The sequence below is a fragment of the Chrysemys picta genome, chromosome 3, assembly GCF_011386835.1.
Source record: "Chrysemys picta bellii isolate R12L10 chromosome 3, ASM1138683v2, whole genome shotgun sequence".
Classification (NCBI taxonomy): domain Eukaryota; kingdom Metazoa; phylum Chordata; order Testudines; family Emydidae; genus Chrysemys; species Chrysemys picta.
In genome coordinates, this window is record NC_088793.1 from 201448059 (window position 1) to 201464009 (window position 15951).

Below are 15951 nucleotides of genomic sequence, written 5' to 3' on the forward strand. Positions count from 1 at the left end.
GTCCAATCAACAGTCAGGAAAATAACCCATTTTCAAAGACAGAAGGCTCAATGGGCACAAACAGTTTCTCATCCCTTTGTGCCAATAGCCAAGTAACTATCGTAGTGGGCGCGAGACAACACCTTATTAACAGGTGTAGAAGTGAGCTGTATAACACTCTGCCCTATTTTCAAAGCTCAACATTTTCATTTCAGTCGGCCTTGAAAAACTGTTTGCCCCTAAACATCGAAACTTAAGAGTTAACACATTAACACTTGCAAGAAATAACCACAGAATATCTGAGGAAAAATATATTAATCTTTTATCCTGTTTTTATATTAAAAGCACCTACCATGTACACCATTGCCAAACCCGAGCATTCAAAATTTGTGAGATGATTTTTAAGGCTAGGGAAGGTGTTTTTTGTTTTTTGTTTTTTAAAGTTGCGAGTTCATTTTCTTTATCATCTGCTTTCTGTGCCTATAGGGTGCACTTGGGTCACACTTTCAAGTTTTCCTCTGCTGCAATCAGGAGGGCTAAAAAGTTCCTTTTAAAAAAACTGAAAGCTGAGATTCTGATGTTATCATTTGACTCCAGGAGCTAGAGCTTTAAGATAATCACCAGTTATTGCAAGACTCATGATACTATTGTGAGAGTTGCCCATGCTTCATATATTGAATATGGTATCAAAAAAATCTACATAGCCATTCCTATGTGATCTGTGTGATGAACAACAAGAACTGTATCAATAAAGGCAGCACCATTTTACCATAGAGGCCTTTGCACTTTCTTATTCCTCATCTAAAGTTATTGGGCCCCAATTATCATTGACTGTAAGATCCCTTTACCCTGCCAGTGCTATAAGGGGCATCTGTAAATTAGGGTCTAGCCCACTATCAGCAGTTTGCAACACTAAACTAACTTGCTGTGGATATCATAATGTCAGATGGAGGATTAGAATTTGTCGTGATGAAGAAAAGAGCAGGAGCGGATGAGTTCTTAAAGGGCGATCCTGCTTTTAAGCAATGGGTCTTTTCATGCAAATGAAGGAAGGAGGGAAAAAATAAGAACAGGAAAATGATATCTGAATTGTCCTTAAACAGAATGGGTTTTTTAAAATATAAACATCAGCCCCACTGATGGAAACAAGAAATAGTATGTACCCTGTCCCAATTCCTAAAAAGTCAGTGACTCCTTTAGTCTATTAAGTCTCATATGAAATTATCAATAAGTCATGAGAAAAAATGCAAAAGTCAAGGTTATAATGAAATGAAGCATTGTTTCTGGCTGTAAAGAGCCGAAGCATTTTGCTCAGCATGCAGGCTTGGTGCAGCTGTAGTGAGATATTCTCCCCATCCCCCCTTGGCCTTGCAATTAAAGCTTCAATATGCCTGTATGTATATTACTGATGTGGGAAACAGCATCATACCACAGACATTCTATGCTTTTGAAGCCTGTGGTTACACCATCATTATATCATAGAACACTTGCCCATCACTTGGATGTAGCGAGTGCCATAAAAATGCTTTTGTGCACGTTCCAAGCTCCTGGAGTTATGGCCATAGCTACTTTAAATATAGATGGGCTTTCTGGCTTCCAAAGCTTTGTTTTAATACGATGGGCCAGATCTTCAACTGGTGATGTCAATGGATCTGTGCTGATTCCTCCCCCCCCCCCAAGGATCCAGCCAAATATTTCAAAGTTCTGTTTACATGTTACTTCCAGAATAATAATTTTAAAAAATCCTGTGCTTTGGGTTAAGTGCTGCTGAAGTTGGATGCTTTCTGGTTTAATGAAAGACATTGAATGAAACAATATCCTGCAGTTCAAGAAAGGACTGACAACCCTCCCTGGCCTTAGAATTACTATTCAAACTGCAGTACAATCTTCAGAGGTTTCTTGGTGATCTCCCAGAAAGACCTTCTTAATTTAATCTCTAATGGGATTAACGGCCTCATTAAACTGTAAATCTGCCATCATCCAGCTGTTGTGGGAAACTGAACTTTTGGAATCTTATCAGTTTACTGCTGTGATCTTTCTACCTGAAGTAGTTTAGAAGCTTTAAGCACTTTCAACTTCAACTCTCTTCCTTGTTCCTTCCGCCGCCCCCCCCCCCCCAAAATCTCAGCCTGCACCTGTTGAAAACTACAAACGGGGGGGGGGGGGGGGAGAGCAAGATTCACAGCTGCTGTAAATCAGCATAGCTTCAGTGGCGTTCGGGGAATTATGCCAATTGACCCCAACTTGGGACCGGCCCCAGTACCTCAGCACAACATCTAGTATAGTTTCTACACTGACGGCTAAGGATGTATTGGAGGGCTACCTCATATGGGATCTGTGGAGTCAAAGCATACAACCCAGGGCCAGCCCTCCATACAAGTTGAGGACCAAGCTGATGCTGATCCACTGCAGGTTTTCTGTCTCTGTAAATTGTCAGGAGTTCTCTAATCTCTATTCACCAAGGGCAATACAAGTCCCGACAAGTATCACAGCTGAATGCATTCAGAGCAGTATGTAAATATATATGCAAAAGAGCTTTGGCCCTCAGACTTCTAGCACGTTACAAAGATGGCCCTTGGTCTTACAAAGCCTGTCTCCTTTGACATAGGATGTACAAAACAAAGACTGCAGAACCAGGACCAAGCCTTTTACTTGATATTCTGGGATCCAGGTGACCAGTATAGAAGAGTCATAGACAGCACTACCTGTTTGACTAGATTTCAGTGTAGATGAAAACCCAGTGCTTGCTACAGGTAAGGTCGAGGTACAGGTAACAAAAGGTGAACACTGCAAGGGAAGCAAAGATCCAATCTACAATATTTCTCCCATCAACTTTGTCCCCAGATGCACTTGGGACACTAAGTCAAATGTGACAGATGTGTGAGAACCATTAAATTCTATTACATCTCTGGAATTTCTTAGAGAAACAGATGAGTGCTTTAAAGTACAGTCAAGTAAAATTAGGTTCTTAAAGTATGTTAAGCAAAGACCAGGGTATTTCTTTAAAAATAGTAGTTTGTTGTAAAAAACAGCCACAATTCTGACATACTGTGAAACTATGAAGGTTCTGCATTTAGCCCTTTTTGACCCCTGTGTAAACTAAAAAACAAACAAAGTGATTTGTGGCTGTAAGAACCATTTATTACTTCTTTAAAAATACATCTTTAATACTTTTTGGCTTTTATTGGTATTTCAAGCAGCTTAAGTTGATGGGGAACAAGACTTGCGGTTCTCATGCACTCCTATATTGTAAGAACACAACAAATCAAGTCTCATAGCAGCAGTCTGCCCTACCAAAAGGGAAAAGGTAGCCTTTATATTTTAAAAAAAGGCATATTCCATCTACATAATGAGATAAAATAATACTTCAGGCAAGATACGGCATCTTTACAAATGCCTTTTCAGGCTTCAGTTTTTCCTCTGCTTGTTACTACAGAAACCATCTAGCAACCAAAATCTAAGACAGACTCCACCCAAAACAGAGAAAAACAATATAGACACAGAGTAGGCTTTTTTTTTTTTTTTTTTTTTTTTTTGAGGGGTGGGTGGGTGCTAAGGAAAGTATCTTACTGTGCAAAGGATAGGAGTATTTTGCATGTAGTTGAAACAGCAAAGCTCTGCTTACAGATGGTAGAAAGGAAAGCAGTGAATGAGTAATGAGCAATGAGAAATGCGTAATGCAGGATGAGAATATAATTTCCACACATCGCTGAAGAAAGGTTTACACTCTTAAGCAATAAAAACAAGCCATTAAGCCAGACCTGCACTGTCAGGAAGTATAAAACAGTTCTTGAAACTCTGCAGTTACTATACAAAAGCTTTTCATAAACTTTGTTTCCTGATCTTCATTAAACATTCCCATCAAGCTGCCATATGGCAATTAGCTGCCTCCCGAAATCAAATTTAAAAAAAACACACACACAACAACAATTTAGGAATAGTTGTACAGTAAAATAGTTCAATAATTATTCACTCCTAGTGGTGTGGCAAAGTGGATCGAATGTAAATGCAGTCCAGATGAGCTCCTACTTCATAGTCAAGAATACAATAAGCAAGTAGCTTTCATATCCAAGCCTCATAAAAATTGATTGCATAAAAGTGAAAGTCCACTAGAAGCTTAAGAGGGGTGAAAGCAAATAGTTCTTGGTGTAGGCATAACCCTAACATACCAGCAATGAAGACCTCGCTGTATAAATAAGGTCATTTACATGGATCTCCCACATATGTTTTTATATGTTGCTGACCTCAGAACCAGACTGAATTCTATGCAAAAATGTTTAGGTTCACTAGGGCAGTGGTTCTCAACCAGGGGTACACGTACCCCTAGGGGTACGCAGAGGTCTTACAGGGGGTACATCAACTTATGCTAGTTTTACAAACAGGCTACACCAAAAGCACTAGCAAAGTCCGTGCCAACTAAAACTTCATACAATAACTTGTTTATAGTGCTCTATACAGTATACACTGACCTGTAAGTACAATATTTATATTCCAATTGATTTATTTGATAATTGGATGGTAAAAGTGAGAAAGTCAGCAATTTTTCAGTAATAGTGGCTGTGACACTCTTGTATTTTTAGGTCTGATTTTGTAAGCAAGTAGTTTAAGTGAGGTGAAAGTTGTGGGTACTCAAGACAAATCAGACTCCTGAAAGGGGTCTAGTAGTCTGGAAAGGCTGAGAGCCACTGCATTAGGGTGTCCCGTGAAAAGGTCAGGGATACTAGGCAGAGATGCCGATCACTTCATAGTTGGAGAGATGCTTATTTGAAACTTACAAATAACAATAACATGCCTGTCTACCAGATTCACCACACATAGATCAGAGGCATGTCAAGTAATATGCTTGCTAATGGAAATTTAAGATTGTGTCTCAAACACTGGCAGATTAGAAAGGGCAAGGGTATGGCTTCTGTATCTTCTGAATTTTCCTCTTATGAGGAAAAAAAATAAAATAAAAGACAACTGTTTCTTCTTGTAGAAAGAGAATACTCTAAGGACTGTTATAATAGCACACTTTTAGTATTGAGGAGGCTGATTTAGCAATTGTCAATAGACCCAAAACTCCAATGGGACTATCAGAGACTATTTTCTGGAGTTTAGTCGTGGGTCCCAATTAACCTTCAAGACAAATTCACTACAAATAGATGTACTCTATGCTATTCTTTTAAAGTCCCTGACCACCCCCTTCAACTCAATGACATTTTCAATCTAGAGAAATGGTTTTGGGGGTTACACTTTTTTCAAAAATATAAATATTGTAAACCCAGTTCTGCAGACACCCCTCACTTGACGCACACAAGAAGCCTCTTTGTGCACACGAGTCATTCACAGTTACAGAAGTGTTCCCAGGATCAGGGCCCTAATGGACTTACAGCTACTCATGGGCCTCACCATGTATTTTACTAAGGTGCAGTCTTTAGTCAAGCCAAACCAATTGGTTTCCAATTGAAACCAAGCCAATTGGTTTCAGTATGAATTTTGCCTTTATAAAGGAATGCAGTGTCAGGCCCTGAGCCAGCTACAGCTCATGCTTGGACAAGTGCTGTAGCATCAATGTGTACTCATGCCTTAGAGGAGAAGTGAAACAGTCACTATTCTCTAAGCCTCTAAAATTAGTGTTTCATACAATGAGTTAGGAGCTGTGAACTTTAGTCAGGAGACACAAGAATTTAGGATCTAATTCAAAAGCGTAAATAGAAGACAATGGAAGTTTTCCTATTGATTTCAGTGGGTTTTGGATCGGACCCTTCACGCTAATAAAAGTGGTCTAATCCAAGGCATGACCTCTTGAATTTCTCTGCGGTTCAAGATCTGCTTCTGCAGCACGGAGGGGAGAAGGCTCCAGTATCGCTCTGACTGCAAAGACTATGCATTGCAACTGTTCACTATTGAACTCTCAGAGAATCTGTTAACTGCCCCATACTCCTGTGACTTGCAGCCTTCATGATCCAATGGCCAGCGGCTTGTTCAACAAGTTCGAGTGCAGACCAAAACACGGTGCATATTTTTTTTTAAGGGGGCAAGGAACTGAAAGTTAAAATCGGCGATTGTTATAATAGCCTAAGCAGATCTTCACAAAATGCCACGAGCACTTTAGAAACCAAGATGACTGGTCATCCAGCAAAAACATAGGCCACAATCTTGAATCAGCATTACAAATAAACGTTAGATGTTCCAAAATAAACAAAGCTATAGAATGGAAGATCTCTTTATAGAGGTGTTAAAAATCATATTGCTAGAATAAATTATGTATCTATTAAACTTATCCTGCCACAGAAGTTGACTATGAACCTAGTAAATATTTTAGGCTCACAAAAAAAAAGGCAACCAACTGGTAATTACGCTAATTTTTCTCTCCTGTCCCCTCTAATGACGATTGCATTTGCAGCTTTATTTGGGGCAGAGGGAGAGGAATTATTCCTTAACAGGCCTTAAAGATATCATCTATTTAGAAATCTTTTGACCCACAAGCCCAGTTAGTATATCCATTGTAGCATACTGGTATTTATTAGTAGTTCAAAAACCAACAAAAAAACAACCCCAAACGTTAAGCAAGTTAGTGACTGGCTGGCATCTGATATTATTTCAGAAGCTGACCTAAAAGGTCCATGGATGGAGAACTGCCCTCTTGGCTTTGAAGTGACACCTTCTGGCAAAGGCTTTGGTTGATTGGATTTAAAAACAAAAAAGCAACTTTCAAAGTTCCTGGAGGATATAATCACAGAATCATTATTCTATGGCCAATTCTACAGCTTTAAAGAGCTAGGAGTTCTGAATTTAAGAATGAACTTACCACCTGTAGGCTAATTTGACTTCATTTTGCACTTGGCTTCAGTCCAATTTACAATACATCAGCAAGAAGCCAATCTCAGGTATTTTTTAAGTCTAATATTTGGCAGGGCTTCCAATGCAACAAGAAACCCAGGCCTCTGTATCCTCTTCCCATCTTCTACAAGTTACTTGCAAATTACTACACCAACAGTCTTGTAAATGTTCGGTAAGTATGAGCTGCAATTAAGGCCTTGCTTGCCAACTGCAAATCATGCTTTTGCCCTTTTTTATATAATAAAATGAAGAATTTAAGAAGCAAGAAAACCCAGAAAACACAGTTTATCTTTGTGAATGAACCATTTGCTCTTACAGATGGGACTTTGCAGAATGAAATGTCAGAGCTCTATTATTTATTATCTGAAATCGGTTTAACATTTGGCGGGAAAATGCTTTCAAAACACAAGACCCTGGAAAGAAAGACAAAACTACTCCAAGAGTCAGCAAAACCAGCAGTTGAAAGTAGATACAGCAAACTATTGTTATCTGTGGGCTCTACTTAGGATAAAGTTTGAAGATTAATTCTCTATAGTATTCCACATAAAAGGAGCTCTCATTTGAGGTAAGAAAAAAGTAATTGTATTCCCAACTGTTAGACAAGGGCCACTAGAAAGAAAATTGTTGTTCCTTTTTTAGCATATATCACCACACACACAAAAAAAAGAAAAAGAAATCATATTTTATTATTTAATATTTGGCCAGGATAAGGATTTAAATGAGAGGACTAGTAAAGGAGAAGAATGACAAACATTCAACTTTTCTGTAGGTCTAAGAAGAGTTCAGCCTTTTTTCCTTAAGATTTCTATTGGCCCTGCTTGTATTCACTCTGCAAATGAGTTGGGAATAGCAGTATACTAGATCAGTAATGTCTGGTTCTTATCCAAAATGTTCCACCTAACGAGGATGCCAGTTCTCATGGATTGGACAGCCCACCCTGCAGCATTCCTGAGAATTGTACAATATAATAATCTTGAAAGTCAGCAGAGTGGATTATCCACTTTTTTCTGGACTTGAACTTGTGACCTTAACAGTAGCACAGCAGAAAGCAAATGTGCTATGCACTTTGCCATAGTAACCTTCCATGTATTCTTTTCAATTTAAATACACACAATTAAAACAGCTACAATTTTGGAAAATTATGTACAAACCCTATATTTTTTTTCTTTTGATTACATATAAATACAAATTAGCTATTCTTCTAAAAAGTGGTTATAATAGTAAATAAATACAAAATAAGATTCTGACCATTATACTTCATGTGCTGGGATTAAACCCATATAAAATGTACAACTAAAATACATTTAAAATCTTTAAAGGAATAATTCTCTGATTAAAATATTTGTTTTCCCAAACTTTTTGTGGACATAAATATAATTTTCAAAATAGTTGTATTTTTTTCTTTCCATTTCATTACATAAATAAAGTCTTCATTGGGAAATATTAAAGTGTCAGCTTTTTTTGTATTTGTCTAATATAGTTAGCGGCACCCACAACCCTCCACAACCATATCTTGATAGTTCTTTAATACAACTTTTTCGTTCTCGTCAAGGTAGAGCATGGAAATAGCGCTCAGTTCTGTCGGAACACAGCAAGCCTTAGGGATTTTGGAATTCACGGAATTGACCAAAGTCTGAACAATGGCATGGTTTGTTGTGTTTAGGTGATCTGCCAATGGAAAAGGGCATTCCCCATGGCAGTAAAAGGCACCATATCCTGGTGGGGCAACAATCCAGTCATTCCACCCCACGTCATTGAAGTCCACATATAAAGGATGTCTTTTGCAACTGGATTTGTGGCGTTTGCGCTGTTTGTGTTTTGCTTGGCGTTTCTCTCTTTTATGGAGAGAGTGTCCCTTGCCATCATGGCCAAAAGTTACTAACAACGGCCGGAGCTGAGACCAGCTATCTTCATCCTGATGCAAAGACCTGCTAATCCTAACGTGCCTCTTCGAAACACTGCTCTCATTGTCCAAGTGAACCACCTCTACTATAAACCCATGATTAGGCTGTCTATGTGCAATCCACCTCATTACAGCTGGTGTTACATCAAAGCTTTCCCATTTACTTGCATTCTGATGCACCAACCTGGTGTCCAAAAGTCTTGCGGCAGGGTCCTTAGAAGTGGCTGTGGCTGGCTTTATAATTTCATAAATATTAATACGGTGATGGTAGCTGCTATTGTTCTCAAAGGTTTCCTGCACCTGCTCCCGAAAAATCTGAAGTTCAGCCGAGGTGAGAAACTCCTCGTTAGGGATGGAAGTTAAATTAAAGAAGAAGCGCCGTGCTGTTTTCCCACTTGCTTCTGGGAGCTCTTCCCAAGCTTCTAAGTTCATCAAAGAGGGAAAACAAAACACAATCAGTAACAGACAAGCAATGAAAACGTGAATTACTCTTCTACTGGAAGCTTTAAACAGTGTAACACCACATGCGAGATTTGAAACTTATTAAAAAAATACTGTTTCCCTTGTCTGTTTATTTATGCAAGCATGTATAGCATGAAGTTAAGAATACTTCATTCATTGTCAAGCCTTTTGATCTAATTCTGGTAGACTGTGCATTCCAGGTGGTTATAATAACGGGTAAGAAATGTGAAGCATTACTTTGGAATTCAAGGACATTAGCAAGAAAACTTTAGCACTGTAGTTAGTGGAGGTCTAATCAGAATAATTAAAACTGATTGAGGATTTAAGGTAGTTATTGCATTTCTGGTTTTTCCAAAAATATGGCTTTTATGTCAATCCCTTAAACTCCATTCCAAAAATATTACTCCACTATTTAGATTTACAAATCTTAATATACAGATTTTGAGTCCCAATTGGAGACCAGGAACTCCACATCTGTGATGGTATTTTATGAAGCACACCCTACTATTTTACTCTGAATATCCATAAAAGGTGGCATTTGTATTGAATTTTTTCTGCTGAAACTCAGGGGGTGGTACTCAGACAACGAAACAGAGTTCATTCTAAACAATACAAATGAAAAATGGTTTCCTAAAATGTATTCTGTTTTCTCCCCCACCCCCAAATAATAAACATTCTGGGATATTAGAGGGGGGAAATGGATTTTTTTTGTTATTAAAAAAAAGTATGCATGTGGCTCAGACCATGTCTGTAGCCCTATAAATTATAAACAAGAGTATTACAAAGAAGCCTTTCCAAAAGTGTTCTTTTTAACTTTGGTGATAAACATGCTAGAAGATAATTCATTCATCTTATTAGCTGAAATCATTACTTGGGTGAGTAATTCTTAATCAAGTGATTAATCCCATTGATTTTAATTTCGATTTCTTGTATGAGTAAGCATTATTCATAAACATTTTTGGATCCAGCCCAAATATATACAGCTGTATTGTATTTGTCTACCTCAAAACATGGACTCGTGTTTTTTCCATCAGTCAACAGGATTTCCAGGTAGCTAGAACTGACCAATGGTTTTAAGGCAAGTGGTGAGATTTTTTTTTTAAATTATTATTTGTTGCATGATTACTTGAATTGCAGATTTTCTGACCTACATAGCTATAAAATGTGCTATTACTTTCCAACTTTTGTAGAGTCCCCCCCCCTCCCTCCCATGTATAGTTTTACATTCAGAAATGTTTTAGCCTGAATGAACCATACACTAAATTCTTCATAATGAATGGGGGGAAATCCACTTTCACACACAAGCACAAACCACAGTGCAAGGTTAGATTTCACCATTAATCTCCTTCCTCATTATAAGGCTTCCCATCAGACAGTATAACCACTGATCTTAGGCCACTTCCTTTGTATACCAACTTAATTAAATCCTAATAAAATTTCTTTCATCACAGCTCCATGTTATAACATGTGGAGTCTGTATTTTCATTAGACGTACAGTGAGACTATAGCATACCACCACTGAAGACTAATAGCTAGAAGTTATTTACAAGTTCTGGAAACTTTTTTTTTTTTTTTTTTTTTTTTTTTTTTGCAAAGAGCAGATGGGAAACATGCAAGCCACTCACTCTACAAGTCTACCTGTGTCAGATTAGATACCCCAGTTCAGCTATGTTATGTGAGTTTATTAGTCAGTCCATGGACATACAACTGGTAAGCCAATTAACTACAAAATGGACAAATTTAAAAAGGAAGAAACTCGTCCAGGAAGTCAAAATCATCATCTCTGTGTGCATTTAGTAGGCATCAAAGATAGGAGTGTTAGACAGCTGAATATAACAGCTAAATGCAACTAGTTTTTGAAACTGACATGTAAGACTAGTTATACAGTACTAATCTAGTTAATTAGATTCAAACTCACAGAACTTGGAAAGCTTTCAACAAATAGGTTTATGCGCACACTTAAAGCTGAGAGAGGATGGGTACTAAACGTTTGTTGAACAACTGAATAGCTTTACTTTATGCTATAGACACTCCAGTTCTTGTGAGTACCCATTTTACCTTCTTTTAAAATGCATTCAGCATCTTAATTAAGAGATGACCATGTTACCTGATGGCTCAGGTGCACATGAAGTCCAATGACCAGCTGTGGCAATGCTTTTATCAACCTGTTTTTTGAAGGCTTACCTTAGATCTACACTAAATCTATCCTAGATTCAAACACAAGACAAGAAAGTCATTGTGCAAACAATACAATTGATTGTTGCATTGATCTCTCCCAGGGATTAGAAACCTTCTAAAAAACTAACCCAGATCAACTATAAGCCAAGGAGACTTTTCTGGTATTTAGCTTTTATTTTTGAAGGCTATTTGTAGGAATTCTTAATTTGAACCCAAGCTGTAAAAATAAAATGAAAATGTCATATGGGCTGAAGGGGACAAGGGGGAGACAAGAGGGAGGAATTTTTTAGAATAAATGCCTCAGAACATTACATTGAAAAAGACTGCTTTGACGAAGGCTTTTAGAACAAAACAAAAATCCTGACTACACCGTTCTTGTGAGTTAAGAGTTATTAGCAGCCAAAACTTAGTCACTATTTGGAAAGATTTCCCCACACACTTTTTTTTTTTTTTGGTCCAATGCTGATGGCACACACACAAAAACACAAGACCCCCCTCACACTCATTCATATACACAACACTCTTGACAACCGAACACAGGCTTTGGGACCCATAGCAAGTGACCACCTACCAACCACCCCCCCCCCAGTTCACACACACACACTCCCCCAAACCGAACCCCGTCTCCTCCCACCTCCCCTCGCTCCTGTAGGGGAAGGGGCAGCACCGAGGGCTCCCAAGAACCGCTAGGGGGGAGATCCCGAGGGGGCAGCGCAGACACACACACACCTTCGTGGTGGAAGCTCCGGACCGTGTTGGCGCGGCTGGCGGCTCTCTCCAGCGGGTAGCCCGGGGCGGAGTGGCCCAGCTGCTGGCCGGCCTGCAGGCGGTAGAGGTCCAGCATGTAGGGCGGGATGACGGCGTTCTTGCTGGGGCTCGGCCGCCGCTTCAGCCCGAACATGTTGAGCAGACGCAGCTCGAACTCGCTCAGCAGCTCCTGCGGGGCGGCGCGGCCCGAGTCGCTGAAGCGCCGCCGGCCCACCTCCGGGATGAGCCCGGCCGAGCCGCCCAGCAGCACCTGGTACAGCAGCAGCGCTAGCAGGGAGCGGATGGCGGCCACCATGGTCAACCTGCGCGGACAAGGGAGGGACGGGGGGCAAGTCAGGAGGGCCGGCTCGGGGCGCCCACCCCGGCATGACCCTCACGGCCCCGATCCGGAGCGGGCTGCCCTAGGAGTGGGGATAGGGAGGGACCCCACCCTGCCCATCACCTATTGCTCCCCACCCTGCCCATCACCTATTGCTCCCCCTGCAGAGGGAGGGGGAAGGCCACGGCTAGTGGCCGTGGGAACGGATCTGAGCTGGACTGCCCCGTCCACACCGGGTCACGTCCTGCTCTCGGTTACACCTGGAGCAGCTCCACCGCCTCCCGAAGTGACTCCTGATTCCAGGCCTGATCCAAACCCCCGCCATGGACCAGGCCCCTTTGCACAGCAGAGCTGAGCCTGGTCGATGTAGAGATACAGGGCACCTCTGTGCAGGTGGCAGCTATGCGACCACACGGCTATCGACTGTGGGCAGGAACCGGTCTGGCCATCGCCAGGGCTAGGTAGGATCATACTAGGGCCATGGCCAGCTGTTGCCAGAGGTGTTCGTTTGGTGGTTGCGGGGTGCTACAGAAAGATGGGGGTGCAAAACAAAGAAGATCGGGGGGCGGGTCAAGGGCTGAGCTAGCCTGGACCTAGCACCACTAGAAAGAGCCCCCCGCATGGTGCGAACAGCCACCATAAAGTAGCCCCAATGCGGGCTGCACTGAGGGTGAATGTGTGTGTGTGTGGGGGGGAGGCTATACGTGTGGACTGCAGTGTGTTGATCCGCCCTGGGGAGAAGGGGGAGTAGCGGCGTCCGGTCGGAGCCAGGCAGGACAGGTGTGCAAAAGCTAGAGGCTCGCGGGGCCAGCCCAGGTGCCCGGCCGCCGCCTGTCACCCAGCCCGGGCGCCCTCCGCCGCGCTTACCTTTAGGAGCCCGCCGATCGCCTAAGCAGCCGCAGCGGCGCACTGGGGCACGTCCATTGAAACGGGCTCCACATAGAAAGGGTCTGGCCCGGGAAGAGCGAAGGGGGTTCCCGGCCGGGTAGGGGGTTTGTATCCGCTACAAGCACCTCCCCGGTGGCGTGCGGGGTTTGCGATGAGGTACCCCCGTGGGTAGGGAAGGGGGGCGAGATTCCCAGCAGACAGAGCCGGGGAGGGAAGTTATTTTCTCCGGGCAAGTTTCAGCAGCCCGGGGGGAAGCTCTCCGAGCAAGAGGGAAATAGTCCTGCTACGTCCTTAGCCAAAGCCACCGGCTTCCCTCTCCTGGGAGAGGCTGGGCGGCTGCTGGGCTCGTCGCCCTCTTCCTTTGGGCGCCCTAACGCCTCCGCTGCAGCCCATCGCTCCTCCGGGGAGTCATCTCCGGGCAGAGGGCTCCCGCCGCTCCGCGACGGCCCGGGCGCTACCTGCGAGCAGCAGCGGGGTCGTGTCTGCAGGAGGGACTCCGGTGCGTTTCTGCGGCATCCCTGGCTGTCACTCCGCCGCGGCTCCGCTGACAGCGGCGGGGCAAGACGCAGAAGCGCCCCGGAGCGCAGTCCGCCCCTGAAACATACTTGGAGCCAGCGGGTTGAGAAGGAGGAGGCGGCAGAGGGCAAGTCTCAGCCAGGGACGGGGCTCTCCCTTTGCAAAGCAGCGAGCCACAAGCGTTGTTGCTTCCTCTGGGTGTGTGTGTGTGTGTGTGTGTGTGTAGAGAGAGAGATCTATATGCAATACAGTTAACAGCCTCCTTGGAAAAAATATGCCCTTAGCATCAGCAGCGAGACAAGTCCAGCAGCAGCCAGATGAAGTTTGACTCTTTATTTTTTCTTCTTCTTCCCTCCGCTCCCTTTGCAAGTCGCCTGGCAGGAGGAAGCAGCGGTAGGGGGACCCCCTCTCTTCGCACGCGCTCCTCCCGCGGCGCACTGGGGGAGGCGGGGGGTGCCCGGGCCCTTCCCTTCGCTTGCAAATTGATTGAGGTGGTTGGATGCCTCCTTGGCTTTTTGTGGCGCTGCTGATGTCACGACCCCGGGGGCTTGAGGCTCCTCGCCAATCACAAGGCGGGGAGCGAGCGGTTGCCGCGCGGCGCTCGCTGCTTTTAAAGGGGACGCCGCCTCCTCGGACCAGTCCCGGCTCATTCACCTCTTTCCTCCCCACTGCTGCTGCTGCTGCTTCCCCGGCCTTTCCGGATTGGGGAAGGAGGAGAAGGGTATGGGGGAAGCGAGGACGAGGCTCGGCTGCCAGATGCAACCCGCAAGCACTTTATTTTAAAACTTCTGGGAGGAAGCGGGGGGTATTTGCAGTAGTCACGCGACACAGCAGCCCTGGCCCATGCGCCTGCAGCATTATCTCCCTCCAGGTGGTTTATTTCGGAGGATGGTGATTTAAATACTCCAATAACCTGGTCGCTAAAGTTAAACCAAGATCAAGGATCCGGACATTTAAATTGTTTTTTTTTTAGGGGATTTACCTTCCCTGCATTGAAAATAAAATCTTTATTGTCTCTCCCTCCACCCACCCCCTTTTTTCCTCTCCCATCAATACGGCCCCCCTGTCGCGGTTTGATTGCGGCAGACACCATTGCCGGTTAATGCAGTAAATAAATAAATGCATCGCACGGTGCCATGCCCGCCGGTATCCGATCTAGTCCTACCGATGAGAGACAACGGACGTGCAGCGTGATTTTTGCAAATAAGGCGCCTCCGATGGGAAGCGGATAATTCTGCTCCAATAGGAGTTGGATCAGGCTGTCACCCGGTAGCTGTTAAGTTTCGCATCAAGTTTAATAAATCTAGTCCTAGGGATCTCCCGTGACACAAGCTCTAGCCCTCCAGGGAATAGTTTCTTCTCCCGAGACCCGGGAATCGGGATCAATCCATGCATCGGCTAAACCGTCCAGCAGAGCACAACCTTGGAGTTAGGGAATGACAATTGCATTAGCTAGAGCCTGGAAAGGCAGAGGAAAATCAGAGATGTATATTGAACAATGATCCATTCATTATACGTTCCCTCTGTACGCGAAGAGTGAAATAAGTCTCGGGCTCTGCTTATACAAATCGGATTAGTTTCCTGTAGTGGGATTTAGGTGTTTGCTGACTTCTAAGGTGTGAAGGTCAAATAAGGTTTGGGGAGAATGGGAGTGTTTTAAAATAAACTAGGCCTATAGAAAAAGTAAAAATGATCCAGGCACGCCAGCTTTTCAGTGAGTGAACACAAAGCATTCAGAGTTGATGACATAAACAACAGACCCCGGGTCCTCGGTTGGTGTAAATGGCCTCGCCCCATGTCTGTGGTTCAAAGACTTCAGGGTCTTAGAAACAGCATCAGAATGGTTAATCTAAAGCAGTGGGTCTCAAACTTTTGTACTGGTGACCCCTTTCACATAGCAAGCCTCTGCGTGTGACCCCCCTTATACATTAAAAACACTTTTAAATATATTTCACACCATTATAAATGCTGGAGGCAAAGCAGGGTTTGGGGTAAAGGCTGACACCTCGCGACCCCCCCATGGAATAACCTCGTGACCCCCTGAGGGGTCCCAACCCCAGTTTGAGAACCCCTGATCTAAAGGTACTGTGTCTAATGCATCTACATAGACTCT

The 15951-nt window shown here is 43.3% G+C and overlaps 1 protein-coding gene across 1 annotated transcript; it reads right to left on the bottom strand.

Annotated features, from left to right (window-relative positions):
- Positions 1–7143: 7143 nt before the first annotated feature.
- On the bottom strand, positions 7144–14326 carry BMP2 (bone morphogenetic protein 2). Its single transcript, XM_005287429.4, has 3 exons — positions 13302–14326; positions 12077–12417; positions 7144–9129 (listed from the first exon to the last, which is right to left on the bottom strand). The coding sequence occupies exons 2-3, from the start codon at positions 12408–12410 to the stop codon at positions 8285–8287; spliced, it is 1179 nt and encodes a 392-aa protein (XP_005287486.1). The 5' UTR covers positions 12411–12417; positions 13302–14326; the 3' UTR covers positions 7144–8284.
- Between the last annotated feature and the right edge of the window lie 1625 nt (positions 14327–15951).

Coding starts and splice junctions, on each gene's coding strand:
- BMP2 (XM_005287429.4), bottom strand. CDS start 12,410: ATGGTGGCCGCCATCCGCTCCCTGCTAGCGCTGCTGCTGTACCAGGTG. Junction 9,130..12,076: donor CCGGAGCTTCCACCACGAAG/GTGTGTGTGTGT, acceptor TGATGAACTTAG/AAGCTTGGGAAGAGCTCCCA.